Source organism: Pseudonaja textilis, chromosome 12 (genome assembly GCF_049901715.1).
Source record: "Pseudonaja textilis isolate UNSWEBS1 chromosome 12, rPseTex1.2, whole genome shotgun sequence".
In the NCBI taxonomy this organism is placed as follows: domain Eukaryota; kingdom Metazoa; phylum Chordata; class Lepidosauria; order Squamata; family Elapidae; genus Pseudonaja; species Pseudonaja textilis.
In genome coordinates this window covers 319,395-343,515 of record NC_142001.1, presented here as the reverse complement: position 1 = coordinate 343,515, position 24,121 = coordinate 319,395, and the positions used below count along the sequence as shown (strand labels likewise).

The 24,121-nt window shown below is 43.4% G+C and overlaps 1 protein-coding gene across 3 annotated transcripts in view; it reads left to right on the top strand.

Annotated features, from left to right (window-relative positions):
* The first annotated feature begins 16,693 nt into the window (after positions 1-16,693).
* CHRDL1 (chordin like 1) overlaps positions 16,694-24,121 on the top strand; it is a 271,500-nt gene continuing 264,072 nt past the window's right edge. For 2 of the 3 annotated variants that reach the window (XR_015745018.1, XM_026703187.2), the window contains exons 1-3: positions 16,695-17,616; positions 21,451-21,563; positions 22,254-22,347. Coding sequence is in view for 2 of the 3 variants with exons in the window: in XM_026703187.2 (XP_026558972.2) it covers positions 17,511-17,616; positions 21,451-21,563; positions 22,254-22,347 (313 nt within the window). In the remaining variant the exon portion in view is untranslated. Of the gene's footprint in view, positions 17,617-21,450; positions 21,564-22,253; positions 22,348-24,121 lie in introns of all 3 variants that reach the window. The other variant, XM_087940831.1, reaches the window with a different exon arrangement.

The window sequence follows — 24,121 nt, the reverse complement described above, 5'->3', positions numbered from 1 at the left end:
TTATATCTGCCCCCTGCGGGCGAGGAAGAGGAAGAAGAAGAAGGGAAGGCGTGCGCAGCGGTCCCCGAGGAACTGCAGCTGTGCCCAGCGGCCCTTGGCGAGAGTGCGCCCGCCTGGCGGAGGAGAAGCGAGAGGCAGCCGGAGCAGCACCAACTCTCTTATTTGGCTCTCCGGGAAGAGCGCGGAGCAAGAGGAGGCGGCGGCGGCGGCGGTGAGCGCAGGTGAGCGCAGCCTCGTCTTCTGCTTTCGCTCTTCTTTTCATCCTCTTTTCATCCTCTTTCCTCTTCTGTCCTTCCTCTCTGCTTTCTTTCTCTCGCCTTCCTTTCTTGTTTCCTCCTCTGTTCCTCTTTTTTTTTTCTTTTCTCCCTTTCCTTTCTTCCTCTCTCTTTCCCTCTTTTTTCTCCTTTCTTCCATTCTCTTCTTTCCTTCCCTCTCTTTCTCTCCCTTCTTCTGCCCATTCTTCCTTCTTTCTCTCTCTCCATCCTTCTTTTCTTTCCCTATTTCCTTCCTTCCTCTGCCCTTCCTTTTTTCTTACTTCGTAGCTTAATTCCCCAGCCAGCATGAGGAGGTTAGAGATGAACTGGTGGTGTAGTAGGAAGGTGATGGACTAAGAGTAGAGAGACTTTCCTTCCTTCCTTCCTTCCTCTCCTTCTGCCCATTCATCTCTCTCTCTCTCTCTCTCTCTCTCTCTCTCCTTGTTATAGTTCAGCAATGAGCACAACTAAGGTAGGCTGAGAAGACTGCAGAAAATTAGCCAAAACTCCTGATTTTCATAAAGGCCCCCACACCCACAGAAGAGAGAGAGTGACTTGTTGTACTCCTTTTAAACCAGGGAGATGATTGCTGGAGAATCAGTAGTGATTCTAAGAAAGATATCCATGCTTTCGAGAGAGAACTTTCACCTTAGATAAACTTTGGATTAAAATCATTACTGAATTGGTGATAGGTCATTTAATTTTGAAAAACTGGATTTATACCCTCTGATGATGAGGTGGTAAAGTTAGTTGGGTGGATTCACAGGACCTGGTAAAGTGTACAATGAGCCACTATTCTCCACTCAGAGCAAAGGGATTGGGGTTACTGGAGTTACTAACCCAGTCTTACTTGATTTGCACATTATGCTCAACCAAAATGTATTTTTGTGTGTGTGTGACTTTAGCTTAGCTCCTCTCATGAATGAGTATACAATCTTCTGCCTGTTTGTTCTAATTAATATCTAGTGAGTCTCCTTTGGTTCGCTGCTGGGTATGTGTGCTTGGGATTGTTTTCAAAAATCAGGTGGCTGATGGTATTTTTTCCAACTCATGCATTTTATTAAAAGGCTGCAAGCTGACCAAAACAGAAGCCTTTTAGTCAGAAAAGGTGCTAGCAGACTCCTGATTTTTTGACTGCTAGAGATTACAGGTAATCCTCAATTTATGACAATTCATTTAGTGACGTTCAAAGTTACAATGGCACTGAAACAAGTGGCATGACCAATTTTCACAGTTATGACCTTTGAAGCCTTCCCATGATCATGTGATTAAAATTCAGATGCTTGGCACCTGGTTCATATTTATGATGGTTGCTGTGTCCCACTGTCCTTTGGTGATCTTCTCACAAAGTCAATGGGGAAGCCAGATTCACTTAAGAACCAGGTTATTAACTTCTCAGCTGCAGTGATTCACTTATTAACTGTGGCAAGAAAGGTCGTAAAATGGGGTAAAACTTACTTAAGAAATGTCTCACTTAACAACAGGAATTTTGGGCTCAGTTATAGTCTTAAGTCTAGGACTACCTGTAACACAGAGAAACAGAATGGAAAGCATCAAAATGCAGTCTTGTGCACACCATAGCGTGAGCAAACTGGACTTCAGGGTAGACACATGTACTAGAAACACCTTTGCCATCACTAAGCTACTGCACAATTTTATATTACTTTGGGTAAAGTTGTTGGTAATCTCATAAATATTGGAATTTACTTTTTTTAAAAAAAAATCTATGTATCTTGCATATTTTTCTGAGGGGCCAAAATATGCCAGAGAAAGTAAGAATCTCAGCCTCCTAGCACAATAGAGACACACAGACGTAGCAAAATATTTTGTGAGTCCATCCTATGCATGATTTTCCCATGATAAATCTTTTCATTTAAAAAATGCAACTTGAGTTTCCCTGGGCTTCATGCCACATAAAATCATAACTTCATTAACTATGGTTTTTTTTTAAGTTTTTATTTTTTAAGAAAAACATATACAAACAAAACATAAAAGCATAAAACCATCTTCCATTTTATATACATACAGTGTGTCAGTTGGTTACAAATCTTTTGTGCTATCCTTTCATAGTCATTACTCATGGTTTATATAAATTTTCAAAACTAACATATGTTTATATATTTATCAATTATTAATTATAAACTATTTATTCCATCATTTTATACGAGATATTCCAAATTTTATTTTGAAATTTATATTGTACTTTCATCCAATGGTTATAAATGTCTGTATTATATTTTATATCAATCTGTTAAACTTCTATTACAAAATTACCTAGTCTATTACATTACCATATCTTTTTGTCCAACCATTGATATAACAAATCCCCTATCATATAAAATTGTTTCTTGTTCTCTAATTTCAAATGTCAATTTACCCATTTCAGCACAGTCCATAATTTTCTTAATAACTTCCTCCTGCATAGGCATTTTTTCATTTTTCCAATTCTTAGCAAATACAATTCTAGCCGCTGTTAAAACATTTACAATCAAATATTTCAGTTCTTTATTGTATATTTCCGGTATAATCCCCAATAAAAATATCTCTGGTTTAAAGTCTATATGTTGTTTTATCATTTTTTCCAGCCATGTGTGGATTTTAGTCCAATATCTTTTTGCATCCAAGTATGTCCACCACATATGGTAATATGAACCAGGTATCTGAAGACATTTCCAACATTTATCCAATTTATTCTTGAACATTCTCGCAATTCTCGTCGGGAGTAGATGCCACCTGTAAAACATCTTATACAAATTTTCTTTATATGCAGTTGACATTGTCAGAGACCACAATTTTTGCCATTTATCTAAATTAATCCCATATTCAAATTTTCCCCCCAAGCAATCGTTTCTTTAACTTGTTCTTCCTCCAATTTAAATTCTAACAAATGTCCATAAATTTTTTAAATTACCTTTTCATCAGTACCCATCAAAAATTTATCTAAACCAATCACTTTGTCATAGATACCTTCTGTTTTAAAATCTTTATCAAATCTAGATTGTATTTGCAAATATGAAGACCAATTCATTTTTACACCTTGTTCTTCCAATGCTTGCATAGATTTAAGTTCACCCTTTTCATTCAATATCTCACCATATCTAACTGTTTGTTCCTTTTTATATATTATTGGATAAGAAAAAGCTTCAATGGTAGATATCTATAATGGAATTTTTAAGTAGTATTGTCTTTTTATCTTCTCCCAATTTAAAAACAATGCCTCTCGAATGTAATGTCTTCTAAAATACCCCTGTATTTTAGTTCCCTTATACCAGGGGAAAGCATGCCATCCCAGCAGCAAGTCATGCCCTTCTAAAGTCAATAGTCTACTGTTCCTTAATGTTATCCATTCCTTTACCCACATCAGATTTGTCGCCTGGTAATATAATTCCCAGTTGGGCAAGGCAAACCCTACTCTTGTTTTTGCATCTTGTAATAGTTTAAGTTTTATTCTCGCTTTCTTACCCTGCCAAACTATGGTTTGTTGAGTAAGCCAAATAGTTGGATTGCCTTAAAGTGCTAAAAACCCTAATGTAATCAGACCATAGTGGTTGGGTTCACAAACCACATCAGAACAAAAGCAAAGCATATTATGGTTTAGCACAGTGTATGAACATTATCTGTGGTTCTGCATGTTTTCTTAAAGCAGATCAGGTTTTAGATTGTTCAGTTTCAAAGTTTGGCCAAAACATACTGCAGTCATAATAATGCAAGCATATTGCCAATCAATATTTTGCTTATCCCCCCCGCCCCAAATCAACCTATTTATATAGAACCGGGGGCCCTTACCACCACAAACCAATCTGCATTTTTTCATCTTCCTCATGCTTGGTAACTTCTTTCATTTTTTTCCCATCAAACTAACAAAAACTATTCCTGTGTTCCTCCTGAGTGATGCACCCCCTTCTAATCTATTCAGGATGTCATTCCTCCAATCGTTGATGATTAGACATAAAGAGAAAAGGTTTTCTGCATTTCATCCTGAACCACAGTCTCCTCTAATATTGTTTTGCATAATACACAGATCAGCTTTGGCAATTATAAAAGTCAGTCCTTGTATTGAAAGCTAATTTAGATTAAAGATACGTTTGTTTGTTTTTTTTTCAGAAAGCTGAATGGGTGGGTAGGGAGCAGCAAAGGATGGAGGGACTCTGATAATGTAGGTTTTTTTTCCTATTGTGCATGAAGTAGGGGGTATTTTGGGGATGAGTGAGCTATGATTCAGTCTAGCAGCTGCAGGACAAGTCCCTGCAGTTTTATTGGCAACCTTTTTTGAAGTGGTTTGTCCTTGTCTTCCCTTTCCTGGGGCTCAGAAAGGAACTGGCTCCAAATCACCCAGCTGGCTTCGTGTCTAAGGCAGAACTAGAATTTGGTTCTAGCTGGTACCTCTAACAACCATACCGAGCTAGCATTCATTTCCTTCAAATCAGTTTGAACTCTAGGTGACTGCTTGGCCAAGAATCTGCATTTTCTTGGCAACATTTTCAGAAAAGTTTTTTTCCCCCTAGTGTTCTTCCTAGGGTTGAGAGAGAGCAGTTAGCTTAATGTTCCCCAGATATGGCTTCATTCCTAAGGCAGGACTGGAACGCTCTGTCTCCCAGTTTTAGTTTGCTGCTTTCACCACTATATCAAATTGCTCTTCATGGCAAAGGTGTGGATACTTTTTCTTATTCCTGAAGTGGTTTGCCTTCTTTGTTTATTTCTGTAGTTAGCTGGAGGTAGACAGTGATGTTCTCATGATGTTCCTTAAAGATTCACAGCATTTATGGTTGGCAAAAGTAAAGCACGTCACAGATTAGATTCAATCAGTCTTGGAGCAAAAGGAGAGAGCAATTTGATTTGATCTAGTCTGAAAGTGACTAGATTGAACTGCCAAGTCTAGCAAACTTTGATGCACAACTAAGGTAAATCCTTCATGGCAGCTTCGCCTTTAGTCCTGGACATGACCATAATGGTTTTCTTGCAACAGTGTAGAAGTCTTTGCATGGTCTTTTTCTGGAGCATTTGAGTTAGGCCTATAACCCAATGTTTCTGTAACCTGGGAACCTTGGCATGTGTGGGCTTCATCTTCTAGAATTCTAAGGATTCTGGGAGTTGAAGTCCACATCTCTTAGTTGCCAACTTTGAGTAACATTGCTGTATCTTTGACATGTCCTGGTACTCACCACCCTAATACTGTATTAACCAGGTCCTACTGGCTACTCAACTAAAGATCCAAGCCCAGCTAAAATTAATATTTCTAAACTAGGGGTCTCCAAACTTAGCAACTTTAAGACTTGTGGAGTTCAACTCCCAGCTGTCTGTGGAGGTTCTCAGTCATCCAGGTTTTAGTTGTCACAAAGGTGCTTTTTCAAAAGGCAATTGGACTGGGTTTTTTTTTCCTGGAGGAAGAATTATAACTGGCTGGGGAATTCTAGGAATTGAAGTCTACAATCCTAAAGTTGCCAAGTTTGGAGACTCAAGTTTGGAGTTCTAAACCATGGTTGGGACTTAGAATATTGTGTGAACATTATGCATTCAAGAAATCACAGTTATAAGCCATGGTTTGGTGTGACTTGTGAAACCAGCAGTGAATCAGAGCCTACAGGGGAAGTATCTCTCCTAAGTCCTGCCCCCATTCCCATTGCTCCATCTTTGATCAAAATTGCCAGTCTTACGGGGCTCAGCAGATGGATTGTGTTTGTATAACCACTGGAGGAAAAAAAGTTGCCAACCACATTCCAGCCAAGCATATTTTACAAACTTAGTCCATGAGACCAGTTTATTTTATTTATTTATTTATTAGATTTTGAAAGGAAGTGATGGGCCCAAACTCACCCAGCTGGCTTTCATATCTAAGGAGGGACTAGAACTCACAGTCTCCTGATGATTGGTCCAATGGGCTTCTATGCCTAAGGCAGGACTAGAACTCACAGTCTTACAATTTTTAAGGGAGCACCTTAACCACTGTACCAAATTCACTCTCATAGTCCAGCTTTTGTCAGTTCAGAAATCCTGCTGGGAAACTCTGCTTCTGGAGAGTTTTCAGATCATTCATGAGGCAAAAGTTGCTTTGGGGACAAAAGCAGATGCCAAATCTTAAACAGAGATTTTAGCCCATGGCTTGGGTATTGGGTATTGGAGCCATGGTGGTGCAGTGGTTAGAATACAGTATTGCAATATTCTGCCAACTTCGAGGAGTTCAATCCTGACCGGCTCAAGGCTGACTCAGCCTTCCATCCTTTTGAGGTTTGAGAATCCAGATGGTTGGGAGCAAAATGCTGACTCTGTAACCCGCTTAGAAAAGGCTGTAAAGCACTAGGAAGCAGTATATAAGTCTAAGTGCTATTGCTATTTCCTGATGGTGTCCTTTCCCATTACAAGTTTCTGGGTGTGCAACTAACCAATAGGCTGGCTTGGTCGCTCAATAGCAAGACACTAGTGAAACGAGCACAGCAGCACTTGCATTTGCTGTGTCACATGAGAAAAGTGCATCTTCCTCCCCTTGTCCTTACCACTTTCTATTGAGGGATGGGGAAGAGCATCCTGTCATATTGCACTACAGTCTGGTTTAGAAGCATGACTGCTTTGGACAGGAAGGTGATGCAGAGAGTGGTGAGGATGGCAGCAATGATTATTGGCAGTTCACTTCCATCTATCCTGGCATAGCATATAAGCAATACATCTTCTCTCTCCCCCACCATACATACACACATACATACATACATACATACATACACACACCTGACTTAGTTTTTAGAGGTCAGCCTGTGTCATCAGAATGTGGCTGTTTTCAGGGACAGACTGCTACTATGCAGGCAATGTGCTCCTTCCCATAGAGAAGGGCCTTGAGATTTGAATGTTGTAATTTTGGAACAGCTGAGTGTTGGGTGGCTGAGTTAGGATTTGGAATGCTGTACATTCTTCTCAGTCCATTGCTCCCTGTAGCCACGAGCTGCACATTGCAGACAAGAAGGAGGGTTTTGATTTCTGTAGGATGGGAAACTCTTTTGTACACTTTTTTTAATAAAAGAGAAAATCATTTTTTCACCCATCTTCAGGTCTTCACCCTTTTTACATTGCAGGGATAATAAGAAAGGTTCTTGCTATTTTTGATTCAGGTGGGGTTCAGCCAGTTTGGACCGGATTGGGCGAACCAGTTGCTAATTTTACATTTGGTTCATCGAACCAGTAGTTGCAAGGACTGGCTGGCCCCGCCCACCCCTCCCAGGAGTATCCATGCAGCCCGTTTTGGATGCCAGGTGTTCTGTATTAACATTCTTGAAGACTCGCATTCTGATTGGTCCACCCAGATCGCAACCCGATTGGTTCGAGGAACGCCTGTGATTGGAGCGCTAAGAATCTACCGCGATTGGCCGAGCCGATCGCGGGAGATTCAAAGCGCTGCCATTGGCCGCCGAGCCGCCGGCCGGCTGTATAAAGCCAAGCGGCTCACACATCTTAAACTGTCCTTGTTCAGAGCTGAAATAAAGAGCTGATTGTTCACTATCGCGTCTCGCCTCTTATGTGACCCGATCCACCGATCTAACACTGGCGACGAAGGTGGGATCGTGAGGCGAGGACCAACTAGCACGTGGCAAACGGTGATCGGCGCCCTGCACAATGGCCGGCACCCTGCCGCCCGCTCCATTCGACCCAGCAACCGAAGACTGGGAATCATACATCGACCGCTTCCAGATGTTTCTGGAATGCAGCAACCTCAAAGACGCCAACGGCCAGAGGAAACAGGCAGTATTCCTCACACACTGCGGGCCCGCAGTGTTCAAAATGGCCAAGGCGCTGGCAAAACCCGTCGACGTCAAGGAGATGGACTGGGCTGACCTCGAGCCCATCTTGCGACGCCATTACGCCCCTACCGTGCCCATCCTCATTTGTAGGCACGACTTCTACCGCCGAGATCAGCGCGAAGGCGAGACCATCGGCGACTTCGTGGCCCAGCTACGGAACCTGGGAGGCCCCTGCAAATTCCCCGACCTGGACCAGGCACTTCGGGACCGAGTCGTCCTTGGGCTCCGAGACCCCATGCTGCAGAGCCGGCTGATGGCCAAAGGCAACATCTCCCTCGCCGACGCCCTCGCCGAGGCCACCGCCGCCAAGGCCACCCGCCAGTCAGCAGCCCGGATGAGGCAAGCCAACGCGACTGAACGGCCACTGACCAACGAAGCAACCCCCACCACCGCGAAGCCCGGGGAATCCAGCCGTCGAGAAACAACCACACATCATGGCGACCTCGAGCCCCAATCCGACACCGAGGATGATGACGACGAGGAAATCCATCGGCTACAGACCGAGCGCGACCGCAGGGACCACAGGGGACGGAAGTCGGGTTTCCACTGCGCCGGTTGTGGCGGCGATCACCCCCGCTCTGAATGCCGTTTTCTCGACGCCATCTGCAGGCATTGTGAGAAGCGGGGGCACATCGCCAAGGTGTGCCGAAACAAAAAGAGCTACAGCCCGCAGCGACGACGAGACAGCCCACGACGACGAGACGGCACCCCCCCAGGCACCGAGACCGACCGACTGAGAGCCGGTGGAGCCGCGACAGCCGCAGCAGACGACTCAGCGAGGCACAGCGGCGCGAGGAGACCCACCAGACGGTCGTCATCGGCCATTCATCAACCATGGACGCCCGGAAGGTACACGTGGCACTGTGCATCGAGGACCAGCACTGCGAGATGGAAGTGGACTCCGGGTCCTACCTCTCAATGGTCTCTTGGCGCACAATCAAGCGCCTGGTCCCGTCCATCTGCTGCAACGAACTAGACGACCAGAAGCTAATCCTGAAAGACTACCAGGGAAACCGCATCCCTGTGGTCGGCATTGGGCACTTTAAGGTCACGTTCAAGAACCACACCGAAATCTTGCCACTCACAATCGTGGACCGGGACCGCCCCAGCTTGCTCGGCCTGCAATGGTTCGCCCGCTGGGCATCGAGGTGACGGGCATCCATCATACAGACGACGCCAACTGGGAAGCGACTCTCGTAAGGGAATTCCAGGAGGTCTTCGACAACTCGCTAGGCAAGTACCGAGGGCCCCTATATCCTTCAACCTTAACCCTAACGTCGCACCAATCCGCCTCAAACCCCGGCGAGTGCCTTTTGCACTCAAGCCGAAAATCGACGAGCAGCTAGACAAGCTCGTCGCACAAGGGGTACTAGAGCCCATCGACCATGCCCGTTGGGAAACGCCCATAGTTACCCCCATCAAACCTGATGGCTCCATCAGAATTTGCGGGGACTACAAGGCCACCCTCAATCACGCGCTACAGCAAAGCGCCTACCCCGTCCCAGTAGTACAGCACCTTCTGCACTCACTGGGGAGGCCGGGTCTTCGCAAAACTCGACTTGGCACAAGCGTATCAGCAATTGCCGGTCGATGCGGAGACAGCCGAAGCGCAAACGATTGTTACACACCGGGGGGCCTTTCGGTGCAACCGACTCCAGTTTGGAGTCAGCGTCACTCCAGGAGTTTTTCAAAGTCTCATGGAAAGACTCCTCCAGGGAATAAAAGGGGTGGTTCCCTACTTCGATGACGTGCTGATCGCAGCCGCCAACAGAGAACAATTGGAGACCCGTTTAAGGGCGGTGCTGAACAAATTCAAAGATGCCGGCCTTAAAGTTAAAAGAGACAAATGCCAACTCCACACCGAGAGGGTCGAGTTCCTGGGGTACCTCCTGGACCAGCACGGAATACACCCAACTGGGAAGAAACTCAGAGCCATCAAAGAAGCCCCCACACCAACAAACAAGGCGGAACTACAGGCATTTTTGGGACTGCTTAATTTTTACAATGTTTTCCTACCCCAAAAGGCGACCGTGGCGGAACCCCTACACCGGCTACTCGATAAAACGGCCACCTGGACCTGGGGGAAGCGGGAGGAGACTGCGTTCCAACGAACAAAAAACCTGCTAACATCGGACGCAGTCCTGATCCAGTATAGCGAGACCCTTCCACTCACGGTAACGTGCGACGCATCACCGTTTGGCATCGGAGCAGTCCTCAGCCACACCCTACCCGACGGGAAGGAAGCACCCATCGCCGCCTTCTCCCGAATGCTGGCCAAACCGGAAAGAAATTACAGTCAACTGGACAAAGAAGCCCTCGCCATCGTCGCCGGAGTAAAAAGGTTCCACGAATACCTTTATGGTAGGGACAACTCTATCATTACGGACCACAAGCCCCTGCTCGGGATACTCGCAGGGAACAAGGCCACCCCGAACATCCTGTCGCCCCAGATGACGAGGTGGTCTGAGTTCCTTGCCGCATACTCATACGAACTATCACACCGACCCGGCAAGAACATTCCGCACGCTGACGCACTAAGCCGGTCACCACTACCCGACCTAGACAACAACCCAGCGCCCACAACGACGGCCCTGCAAATCGAGACCCTACCCAGCCCACTCTTAACCGCGCCAGACATTGCCCATGAAACAAATAAAGACAAACGGCTGGCGCGGGTATTGAGCTGGGTAGAGCGAGGGTGGCCAGAAAGTGACGGCGGCGAGAGTTCAGAGCCTTCCGAAACCGCCAAACTGAGCTGTTCTCGCAAAGGGGGTGCATACTCTGGGGCGACCGGGTAGTCATACCGGAAGCACTACAAGACAGAGTGTTGGCAATGCTGCACGAGGGACACCCGGGGGTCGTCAAGATGAAAGCCCTGGCCAGAAGCTACGCTTGGTGGCCAGGGATGGACAAACAAATCGAGACATGGGTCGCCGGTTGCAGCAGATGCCAAGAGTCGAGAGCCACCACCCCCGCCGCACCAATCCTGGAATGGGAGACCCCGAGAGGACCATGGTCGCGAATACACATAGACTTTGCCGGGCCAACCAAGGGGCATACATTTCTCATCACCGTAGATGATTACTCCAACTGGCTGGAGGTAAGCACTATGAGGGCAACAACAACAGAAGCGGTCATCGACAAGCTCAACGGACTCTTTGCAACACACGGGTTACCGGATGTCATAGTGTCGGACAATGGGCCACAGTTCACGGCACTGGCATTTGAAAAATACCTAGCCGAACGGGGCATCAGACACACCTTAACCTCGACAGCTCACCCGGCAGCGAACGGTAGGGCGGAACGGATGGTCCAATACACAAAAAAAGCCATCCAAAAAATCGAAACCGGCGACATCCAGGAAAAAATAAACAAACTACTCTTCATACAGCACATCACTCCGAACACGACCACGAACAAGAGCCCAGCGGAGTTACTAATGGGAAGGAAACTGAGGTCTCCACTGGACCGCCTACACCCCACCTACAACCCAGAGAAACCACCGGACTCCTCCAGCCGGTACCGGGCATTCAACATCGGGGACACGGTCTACGCAAAGAACTTCACGGGAGACCCCCTCTGGGTTCCCGCACAATTAACACAGGTAACCGGGCCCCGATCATACAGACTCCAAACAACAGGCGGGAAGAGCTGGAAGCGGCACATCAACCAGCTACGGTCCAGACTAGCCGCCAACACCCCCAACGCCTCGGCAACGGCAACCAAGGAAAGCAGAGAGGGAGGGGGAGCCTCAACATCCAAGCTGGTAGACGATGGCAGGCCGGAATCATCAACGGCACACACCCCAACGCAAGCCGAACACCCCCCACCAGAAGACGGAAACGCTCAAATAAACCAGCCATACTCACCAGCAGACCTCGAACTGTCGCAGACGGGATCTTCACCTGGAAGGTACAGCCAAGCCAGCTCAACCAGCCCGGAAAGACCGAGCGAGAGCAACAGGAACCGCAACTCGACCAACCCAGGTAGTCCGGGCGGGAGCTGCGGCGACAGGCCCGGCTCACTCTTCCAGGCGGTTCCATCAGCGAAGTGGAGAGCGACGCAGAGCCCGTCCGAACCGGCTGACGACCACACACCGACTGAGCCACGCAGGTCAGCCAGACAAGTTCGAAGCCCCACCTACCTGCGCGACTACGTCACGACACTGCGTCGGACGAAACCATGAGGGGAGGGGTGTTCTGTATTAACATTCTTGAAGACTCGTATTCTGATTGGTCCACCCAGATCGCAACCCGATTGGTTCGAGGAACGCCTGTGATTGGAGCGCTAAGAATCTACCGCGATTGTCTGAGCTGATCGCGGAAGATTCAAAGCACTGCCATTGGCCGCCGAGCTGCCGGCCGGCTGTATAAAGCCAAGCGGCTCACACATCTTAAACTGTCCTTGTTCAGAGCTGAAATAAAGAGCTGATTGTTCACTATCGCGTCTCGCCTCTTATGTGACCCGATCCACCGATCTAACACCAGGTAAGTACAGGGCCCGCACGGAGGCTTTGGAAGGGTGAAAAATGGACCTCCCAGAAGTTCTGGAAGTCCAGAAACAGGCCTGTTTCTGGTCTCTGGAGGTCCTCCGGAGCCTGGGGAGGCTGTTTTTGCCCTTCTGGAGGCTCAAAGAAAGCCTCCTGAGCCCAAACCCACCCCCCACCATGGTTCAGGTGCCAAGTAGGCCACGCCCACCATGGCCACGCCCACCCAGCAACCAGGCAGAGAACCGGTTGCTGAAATTTTTGAATCCCACCCCTGTTTTGATTGTAAACAGTCCAGCAATATATTTGCAGAAGGCAGTAAGCATCCCAGAAGGCATCTTAAATAAGACTCACATAAGCAAATGCTAGAATTCTCCTTGCATTTTTAGTGAAATTTGGGGAAATAAATTACAGGTAGTCCTCAACTTAGGAGCACAATTCAGTTGCTAAGTGAAAATTTGTTAAGTGAATTTTGCCCCACTTTACAACCTTTCTTGCCACAGTTGCTAAGTTGTTAATTTAGTAACACACTTGTTAAGTGAATCTAGTTTCCCCATTGACTTTGCTTGTAAGAAGGTTGCCAAAGGCAATTGTATGACTTTGGAACATGGAAACCGTCATAAATATGAACCAGTTGCCAAGTGGCTGAATTTTGATCATGTTACCATGGGGATGCTGCTACAATGGTCATAAGTATGAAAAAGGGTCGTAAGTCCCTTTTTTCAGCACTGTTGTAACTTCAAACAGTCACTAAACGAAATGTGGTAAGTCAAGGACTATCTGTATAGGAATTGGGAGGCTGGTAATCGACACCTGCAGGGGTGGTGTTTGGCATGACATCATTGGGTAGGCGGAGCCTAAAGCCTTGGAACTTTTTTTCAGAGTTTAAGAGGCAAAACTACCTTAAATCTTTGTCTTAAGGATTACAAAGATAATGCAACCTCTCCATCCATTGGGGAGATTTGGAATTCTTGGAGGAAAGAGTAAGCCCCTCAGTGAATAGACAATCCCTAAATGTTTGCCTCATTTTGGTCATCCTCATTCTGGTTATAATTGAGGCTGGGTTTTTTTTTCTTCCCTCATTTCGGGTATGAGAAATTTGATTGGAAAAGGGAAATTACCCATATCTACAAAGAGTATTTAAGTGGCTCAAGAAGAGTATCAAGAATATTTTCTGCCTTCCCTGTTCATGCATACATAACCCAGTTTCAGCTCAAATATGACTCAATTCTCCAGAGCTTTTGCAACCAAATCTAAATAGAACTTAGAAATTGCACTTATATACTGCTAAGAAGTACTTTTATATGACACTCTGAGTGGTTTACAGAGTGAGCATCTTTCCCCCAACAAACTCATTTTACTAACCTCAGAAGGATGGAAGGCTTGAGCCAGTCAGGATCAAACTCTGGCAGTCGGCAGAATTAGCTTGTAATACTGCATTCTAATCATTGCGCCACCACAGCTCTCATCGATTTTTGACTGCAAAAGTTTTATGAATGGAGTTTTCTTTAACCCTTTTGCTTGCAAGAAGATTATGGCTGAAGCATTTAGAAGATTTTGAAATCTATTCATTAACATCTCTCTAAATCTGATAAGAAAACCTTTCTTTTTGGTGTCTGCTTAGATGAATGTTTCTACCAGCCATAGCAGAAACATTTGAGCTGGCATGAAACACACTGAACTTATTTCAAGACTCATCAAAAGTCCTAACAAGAGATAGCAAGCGACAGCCTTGTGGTTTTCCCATTCCTGGTCCAGCCTCTTTTTTGCTACACCACTTGGAATCTTGACCTGAGAAGGAAAGACTGTCCCAAAGTCCCCCAAGAAGTTTCTGTGATTGAGAAGGGGTTAAATCCTGGGCCCAACAGTTGTTTCCTATTGCTGATCCAGAAGCTTCCTCATTACACCACCCTGGCTCTTGAACTGAAAGAGAAGGTGTCCCTAAGTCCCCCATAAGTCTCTCTGGCTATGAAAGAATGAGAAGGTAGGCCATCTTAAGCCATCATCTTCCCCACTATACCTCACAAGTTCATCTACTTTCCCTATGCTGGCTGCGGAATTCTGGGAATTGAAGTCCATGCACCTTAAAGTTGCTGAGCTTGAGAAACCGGGTTTATAAAGTCAATGGAGTAAAGTGATGGGTGGTGGCTGTTACTTCTTTTTCACAATCTCTTTTTGTCCTTGTGTGGAATCGGTGCCCAAACAAGCAAGAACGGAGAAGTGACAATAGATTGGAGTTACAATGAGCCCTTCAGAGTTGCAAGGGTTTGGGAAATGTCTGTGGAGATTCTCAGTCATCCAGGTCATAGTTGTCCCAGAGGTGCTTTTCCAAAAGGCAATGGGCTTCCTTGGTTTTTATTTGAAAGTGTTTCGTTTCTCATCCAAGAAGCTTCTTCAGTTCTAATTGAAGAAGCGCGCTTCTTGGATGAGAAGTGAATGGGAAGTCTTCGCTCAAGGACAAACTTCAAAGCCTGGAGCCTTTCCCATTATGTCCTCCTGGCTTTGCTGTTCTCTCTAGTCCTTTCAATCCCATTTTTAAAGCAGATGCATAGCCTGGATTTTAGCAGATCTCAAAGGAAAGAGAATATAAATTTTAAAAAGCAAAATAGTTACAACAGACCCTGAAATGAAAAAAATATGTTTCCCTAGCAAGGGCATGTTGCCTATTAAAAATTAATTATGGCTCTTTATTGAAAAATTGAAACTTCAAATTAAAAAAGAAACCAGTGGGTCATGTGCAGTCCCAGCTGTGTGTCCTAGAAATGTGGGTTCTCACAACATTTTTGACCTCAAGCTACCCTTTCTTTTGAGCCATTGGAATGAAATGATGCCTCTGATATTCCAAAACAAAGCAGATGCTGCTGCATTGCTCTTTAAAAATAGATTTGCTCAAATAATTAGCTTTCAACTTGCTTTCTATGGCTGTATTTAGACCATCTTTCTTTAAACTGGTAATACTTGAGTAGAGGCTGAGGTTCAACATAAACAAGGAAGGCTTTTCCGTTCAGCTTAGATATATTTATTTGACTTTTAATTGAAATTTCTGCCTTTGAAATTACAATGAAATTCCAATTGTTTAGATTTGGAGTGAGATTATCCACCAACAAAGCCATAATAGAATTTATTTAGTTTTATTTAATGCTTTGAATAAACCCAACCAGTGCAATTTTACACTAGGAATTTTACACTAGGAATCTTGCAGGATGTCTGAATCTAACAAATATGGGGTATTTTTAATGGCTACTCTGAATATTCAAACCGAAGAGAGGACTCAAACCAACCATGTTTGAACAAAGGTTTGTTGAACAACCAACAGTTTTCCAGAAGATACAAGTAGTTATGGATTTTCTGTGAAATTCCTAGTTGTTTTAGATCTCCTGTTTTTACTCTCCTTTTAAAAAATACAGTTTTGTGGCTCAGGTGAGGTGCACACAACCCCCCCAAAACCACATCCCTGTGTTTGCACATTGTTTTAGGCCACCCTCTGGAGTTAACCCAGTCAACTGAGCCTATCTCCTAAATTGTGATTAATCACCTTTATTCTCCAAACAAAATAAAAAAGAACTTCTTATAGCCAAGGATATCTGTATGAAATTTTGGGAGTTGAACTCCACAAACCTTAAAGTTGCCAAATTTGAAATACACTGAGCTGGCAGATGCTTAGGTAGATCATAGAGACTATCTGACCATCCCTGCTTTCCATGGGTCCAGTTGAAGTTGCTGGTCAAATTACTAAAGTTGAATTAAGATTCAGCCACCAGTCTACCCAGTTGGTTGGGCACAAGAAATTGGGAATACTGTCTTGTTCCTTGATTCAGTAAGCCACATAGTCATAAAAAGAAATGCATAATTTCCAGAATAGTATACTGCCAAACCAGATTATTATTTGGGTGGAAACCTAACAGATCTGGTACTGTAGCCAACAAATATCTCAGCTTCATTTTCTTTTCTTTTATAAAAAGAACATCTTCTTTTCTTCAAGAAAGAGTGTAGAGAAGAGCAACAAAGATGATTAGGAGGCTGGGGGCTAAAACATATGAAGAACTGTTACAAGAATTGGACATGTCTAGCCTAGTGAAAAGGACTAGAGGTGACATGATAGCACTGTTCCAATATTTGAGGGGCTGCCGCAAAGAAAAAGAGGATCAATCTATTCTCCAAAGCACCAGAAAGCAAGACAAGAACAAATGGGTGGAAATTAATCAAGGAGATCAGCAACCTGGAACTAAGGAGAAACTTCTTAATAGTGACAACCATCAAACAGTCTTGTCTTCAGAAGTTGTGGATACTCCATCACTGGAAGCTTTCAAGAAGAGACTGGACAACCATTTGTCTGAAATGGTATAGCGTTTCCTGCCTGAGCAGGGGGTTGGATTAGGAGACCTCCAAAAACTCTGTTTTTCTATGTTCTGATGATGCAGATTTCTCCAGGCAGGAATATTGTGGTTTCATGGTCCATATACCCAGTTTTCAAACAATTTTGTTCATCGTTTCTCCAAATACTTCCTTTTTTCTACAGATTTCTTTTCCTTTTAATAAATTGTTATTTCCAACTACATTACAAATATTGTAGAGAGAATTGCAGATTTCCAGCGCTTGTTGCATACCCATTGGGGTTCTGCCTCAAAAGTAAAATTAGATAAACCTCCCATTCAAACACCAATTAAATTAATTTCTCCCCAATGTCCCTGGGGGGACAACATTAAGTGCAAGTGTGCTCAAAATGTATTCCAAAACACACTGCAGCATATAAAAATGCTCAAGGCAGACATATCAAACTGGCAAAATGCCTCTTTTAGAACTTTGCACCAGAACAAAGACCAGTTCTGGTCTTGTTTGCCTGGTTGAACTCATTTCTCACGTGAACCTAATTCTCTTGCAAGAATTCACTGTGAAGAGCAGGGTCCATTCTAAATAAGCCTATATTTCTTCCCCTAGAACCGCACCGCTTATTTACATCACAGATCTTCTCTTTCTCTTACCTCGATGGTTGGCATGAAGAAAATGTGGAATCTGGAACACATCCGGTTGATTTGTGCCTGTTTGCTTTGCCTCATTTTCACAGAGGAAAGTAAAACAGAATCAGGAAAATGTAAGTATGCTTTTGGCAGTACGTCGGAAGCTGTAATTAACGCTTGGCTGTGGGAAAGCATCCAGAATAAGCTTTGGAGCCCACATGCATGCATGTGATTTGCGAGCTAATTGGAGAGTGGTGATAATCCACAGGAGCGGTTCTTCTGATGATCATTAATTAAATGAATTTTAATCAAGCTACATGGCTCATGATTGTGGAAGGGCTGCTTCCTTCAAGCTAACATTAAAGGATTATTTGCATGTTTTGCATACTTTACCCCTCCCCGCCCCAAAGCCTAACAAAGAATAATGGTAGCGGATTTGGTTCTGGATACCCAATGCTGCCCCCAACCCAGAAGTAGCTGTGACCGTTGTCACCACCAACATGTTTGGTTTCCATCCAGCCACAGCAATGCGAGATGGAATATTGTCTCCAAACAAATGTTCTCAAATGAAATGGAAAAATGTTCTGAATTTCATTTTTTGCCCTGTTGCAAAATATTCCACTGTTAGATCTTTTTTTTTCCATGGAAAAATTTTCTCCTTTGCAAAAAAATTCCCTGTATTAATTAAAACAATTAATAACATAACAAATGGAGATCTTTTGGGTCAAAGTGAAGTGCTGGAATTGGTCTTATTTACAATGTGACAGATGATTTAAATGATTGCTTTCCAAATGTTAACTCAAGTTGGGTTCACCCAATAGGCTTAAATCAATTACAAACCAGGGCTTGGCATTCAGATAATATAGTTAAATTTTGGTTTACTGTAGTATAAACCTAGATGATTTCATTAGCTAATATTTTAATGATGGTTGAATTTTAAGTTCCAAATAAAGGGCATTATGTGAAGTACAGTTAGTCCTCGACCTACAGCAGTTCATTTATTGACCATTTGAAGTTACAACGGCACTGCAAAAGGACTTATGACCATGTAGTATCCCCATGGTCACATGATTTACATTTGGATGCTTGACAACTGACTCATATTTATGACGGTTGTGGTGTTCCAGGGTCATGTGATCCCTTTTATGACTTTCTGATAAGCAAAGTCCATGGGGAAACCAGATTCACTTAACCATGCTACTAATTTAACAACTGCAGTGATTCACTTAACAAACATGCTGAGACAAGTTGTAAAATGGGACAAAACTCACTTAACAAATTGAACAACATAAATTTTGGGCTCAATTGTGAGCCACAAGTACTGAAAAGACTGCCACACTTGAAAGATTTTCCAGACATACCATGCAATCCTACAATAGGAAGGGCAATTTAATATCTTCCAGAGATTTTAGAGTCTACTCCCACATGGATCCAGGCAATAGAGATCCAGATTTTCTTTCTATTTTTATTTCACATCCATAGTTCTCTCTCTTTTGATTGGTATGTTTAAAAAGCATTCATGTTGAACCCAGAGAAAAAATGACATGGACAAGAACAAACTTGAATTAAAAGATGGAATAAGGACACCATCGGGCAAGGAATAATATTAAAAGAGGATATGGCTGAAGGATCTTACCTCCCTTATACTACCTGGAGGACCCTGAATAGGTTGAGTGTAAAACCAAAATGCTCAAGTGGAGGCTTTTAGTGGATAAGATCACACTATGTGAATGTGGAGAGACACAGAGCCCAACACATCTGCTGATATGTCAGCTATTACCAGAAACATGTACTGATGGTGACTTATGTTTGGCCAATGACAAAGCCAAGAAGGTGGCTTCATTCTGGCAGTTTAAAACTGGATCTAGATGGGGGAAAGAGGAGGAAGAGGAGGCAGGAGCGGGGAGGGGGGGAGGGAAAGAAGAAAGAAGAAGAATATGGACTGCTCTCCATAGTCAATTAAGATCTACATGCTTCCAGGTTTCATTCCATATTTAAAATCCTTGGCAAAGCATCAGATTGTCTGCTTTGGTTAGTTCTGTGACCACTAAACTAAGGCTGGCTGAATTAAAGAGTAAATATAAAATGAAAAGTTTAGAGTTGAGTGAGTTATAACATCATCAAAGACAGAAATGCAGAGAAAGTGGTTTGCAAATCTATTACTGTAGTTCTTGAAAGACAATTTTTGTAAGTGGAATAAGAACTGGGAGACCAAAAAATGCAGGGAGATTTTCAGCAGGGCAGCAGTATTTATCCTGGGAGTAGCTTTCACTTGCCATTTTTCACACATCCTATGTTTCACCCTATGCTTTGTAATCAAATTCAATAACAGAATTAGAATAATTTTCTATCAGTATCCCAACAACTCTTACAAGCCAAAGGGAAAAAGATGGACCTGACCCAAATAAGTTTATTTATTCAGCTGAGGTGTCCAGATAGCTGTGCTGCAAGCAGGGCCACTGCCAATGGACTCTGAGTGGCATTTCCAGTTCATTGCTTTGCTGGTATGAACATTTTGTTCAGTCTGTACTTTTTTTTATATGAGCCACCAAAATTTTCCTTGGATCTTTCTTTCTTCTTGAAGCAGGACGGAAAGTTGGTTGAGGTGAGCAGATTTGAAGGACAGATCTCCTCGGTTGAGAAAGTCCTTGATGAGTGCGCAGGTTGACTGTCAAGTGTTTAAATTGCAATGATTCTTCTAGTGTTATATAAACTCCCATTTACTCATCATAAAACCAGCTTGTTCCAGGAAGCAAGTTCCAGGACAAACAAAGGGTTGCATTCATAAAATCTACTTAACCAGGTCAGTTAAAGGCCTAATGTCTGCTTTAGCATAACATGTGAATTAGGCTAATATTGACACTGGTTATGTTTTTTAAAAACTTAGAACTCAACTTCTTGGTTATTTTACCAGTCCATTTATTGTGCAAACCCAAAAAAGGAGTTAAATCTAGTTTGAATGAGTTGAATGCTTTCAAACAGCCTGAAAAATGGAAGTTTGTTTTGGAAACTGAAAGCCGGTTTAAGAATCATCCAGAGGACCCATCAGATTCAGAAAGCTGGTCACTTTCAGAATATTACACCAAAGAGATTAAATCTCTCAGATTAAATCTCTGAGAGCCAGCCAAGACGCAAAGAGCTATGTTTCCAACCATCTTGAGTGACCTTAATACCAGCAGGATTTGGGGACATTTGGCTTAACACTTGTCAAAAGAGGATTAACTTTATAAAATTCAGTGAATCGGGATTCACTAAATTTTTAACATACATGTTGCTAGAAGAGGTGCTTATGGTGAGCAGGATTTTGCAAATCTCATAATCAAGCTAACAATTCAATCAGTGGTGCCCATTTGGAGAAATCTGGTAAGGAGAAAGAGTTGAATGTCTCACGAAGTAGTCAAACATGCATCCCACCCTCATTAAGCGTAAAATTGTAACAGTCCCATCTGTTGACTACAATGATGATCTACATCTTTTTACAGAAATTAAATACAGATAGTCCTCAACTTATGACCACAATTGAGTCCAAACTATCTGTTCCTAAATGAGATAGCTGTTAAGTGAGTTTTGCCCCATTTTATGATTTATTGCCACAGTTGTTAAGTAAATCACTGCAGTTAAATTAGTAACATGTTTGTTAAGTGAATCTGGATTCCCCATTGACTTTGCTTGTCTGAAGGTCATAAATGATGAGCGTATGACCTTGGGACAGCAGTGGTCATAAATATGAACCAGTTGCCAAATGATTGAATTTTGATCATGTTCACATGACCATGGGGATGCTGCAACAGTTTCAACTATGAAAAACATTCATAAGTCACTTTCTTCAGTGCCATTGTAACTTTGAACAGTTACTAAATGAACTGTTGTAAGTTGAGGACTACCTGTACTCTCACTGCTCTTGTTGGTCACCAGTTCACAATTTCTCTCTCTTCCTCCCCTTCCCCTCTCTCTTTTCTTTTTTTCAGATTCAGAAACCTACTGCATGTTTCAAGATAAGAAGTATCAAGTAGAAGAAAAATGGAATCCTAACCTTGAACCTTATGGAATTTTTCACTGTCTTGAGTGTCGTTGCACAGAGGTAATGTGATTGGATATAGTGAAGATGTGGATTTCCAGGAGGGAGGGGTTGTCCATTCCAGAAGAGTAAAAGGCAACTCAACCCAGAGATCATGTTTGTGTGTGAGAGAGGATGAAGACAGCCCCTCCCTATTAGTTCCCAGAGCATATTGAAGAGGCAGCAAGTAGAGTCCTCAGTCTAGGAAGATTTGACTTATAGGTGTGAAACAGTAAAGATCTCAGCTTGGAAGGATGGTTCCTGCTTTTGTACCTGACACAGGCTGACTGTGGAATTCCAGGAACTACTGTCCACATATGTTGCCTGAGGGTTTCTGGGAGTTGAAGTCCACAAATGTTATGATGGAATGCAGTGAGGAGATGGATTTCCAGGAGGGAGATGGTCCATTGCAGAGGAATAAGGGGCAACTTAGCCCAGAGATCATGTGTGTCAGAAAGAGGATGAAAACCGACCCTCTGCCCAGAATAATGGCAGTAGATTTGGTTCTGCATATCCAACGCTGCCCCCAGCCCAGAAGTAGCTGTGACTGTTGTCACCATAGTCTTCAGAAGCAGGGGCCACCAACAGAAAGCTTAGGTGAGCCATTTTGGCACTGGAGGTGCAATTCTTTGCTCTGAAGCCCTGTCCAAGTGTACGTAAATAACCACTTTGCATGCTAAATTTATTTATGGAAGGTCTGTTTCTCTACTTCAGAAGGGGAACGTGCTGTGTATGAAAGTCAAGTGTGCAACCCTGCGGTGTTCCAACCCTATACACAATTCATCAAAATGCTGTCCAAGTTGTCCAGGTAATCTGCGTCTCTAGTGCAACAAAGCAGTCTAGATAGAATATTTGCTGTAAACATGCCAGAAGGGAACCAACTGATGGTTGCCCTGTCCAAAAATAACAAAGGGATGCTGTCATGCAGCAAAACTCTATTATTACACAGTCCATTTGTGATGAGCATTTTCTTCATCCCAGAGCATTAAGTGGGTGATGTCCCCTTCGTGTAAGACAAATCATTTTTGCCCTCTTTTCCTTGTTGGGATGTGATACTCCTTTTTTCTGTGCTTCTTAATATCTGGCTGGCTGTTGCAATACAGATAGTCCTCAACTTACAACCAGCATTGAGGCCAAATTTCTATTACTAAGCAAGACAGTTGTTAAATGAGTTTTGTCCCACTTTAGGACTTTTCTTGCCATTGTTGTTAGTTAATCATTGTGGTTGTTAAATTAATAACATGGTTGTTAAGTGAATCTGGCTTCCCCATTGACTTCACTCATCAGAAGGTTGCAAAAGGGGATCATGTGACCCCAGGAGACTGCAACCATCGTAAATATAAGTCAGTTGCCAAGCGCCTGAATTTTGAGCACATGAGCACATGAGTATTTCAAGAGATCATGTTATAACAGAGATTAAGCATGATATTTTGGAAGGGGTGAGAAAAATCATCCTCCATGCTTAACATCCAGTGGCTTGAAGCTCTTGCTACCTTCTCATCATCTTGCTTATTCCCAATTATGAAAGAATCACAGTTGTGCAACATTACAGTGGAATAATTGTATCAACATTGCCCAGAGAGCAGCTGTTATGTAATGCAACAGAACAGCAGGCAAGGAAGATTTGGCAGAGGCAGTTGAGTGTGGCTTTGGAAATTAGCAGTGCATAGTCTTAGGTGTGAAGAGGATTCATAATTCATTGATGTAAAAAGGTTGTCTGAAGGTTGAATCATTGCAACTGGACTAATCAACCAATTGAATTATCAGTTAATATTTATCCATTATCAGTCAAGCAGTGGGACAGCTTGCCTTCAGAAGTTGTAGACTGGAGAACTATTTGTCTGAAATGGTATAGGATCTCCTGCTTGAGCTGGTGTTTGGACTAGAAAACCTGCAACTCTGTTCTGTTATTCTGTGTTCTATTTATTCTGATGTTGTTGTTAGTTTGAAAGGCTCACTGCCCACGCAGGCACCTTAATCCAGTTGCAATCATTTAACCTTCAGATAACTTCAGACAACCTTCAGACTATCTGGATGATTGAAAATCTTCACTGACATTTTGCAATGCATTTGGGGGAGCTAACTCGGAGGTTACTGTGGCAGAAGTTGGTACGTTCCAGTGGCTTTGCCTAACTGCCTTGCTCTGACTGCTGAAGTTGCCTGGATGGGCAGTGAAATGTCTCTCAAACTAACAACAAAAATTAGTCTAGTTGCAATGTTCAGACCTGGCTGATTGAGTCTCTTCATTGACACACTGATGAAGAATTTAGCCTTTGACATGGGGTTTCAGAAGTTGTGGAGATGTCATGGTTGACTTGAGCATTTGTATCTGTTATGGCACCCATTTGTTCTCTTTACACCCCAAGTTAAAGTGTTTAGCCTTAAACCACAATTAATATGTGTAGTGTTTTCCTCTCTCTCTCTCCTGTCCCACTTTCTGAAAATAGTCTGTTGTTAAAACACTCTAAGGATATTTCAATATCAATTGTGCTTTTCTACCTTTAGGGAATTACACATGTATATAAGGGTCTAATATATTGGATTTAATGCATGTTTCACCATACAGAGGTCCTAGTAGTTCC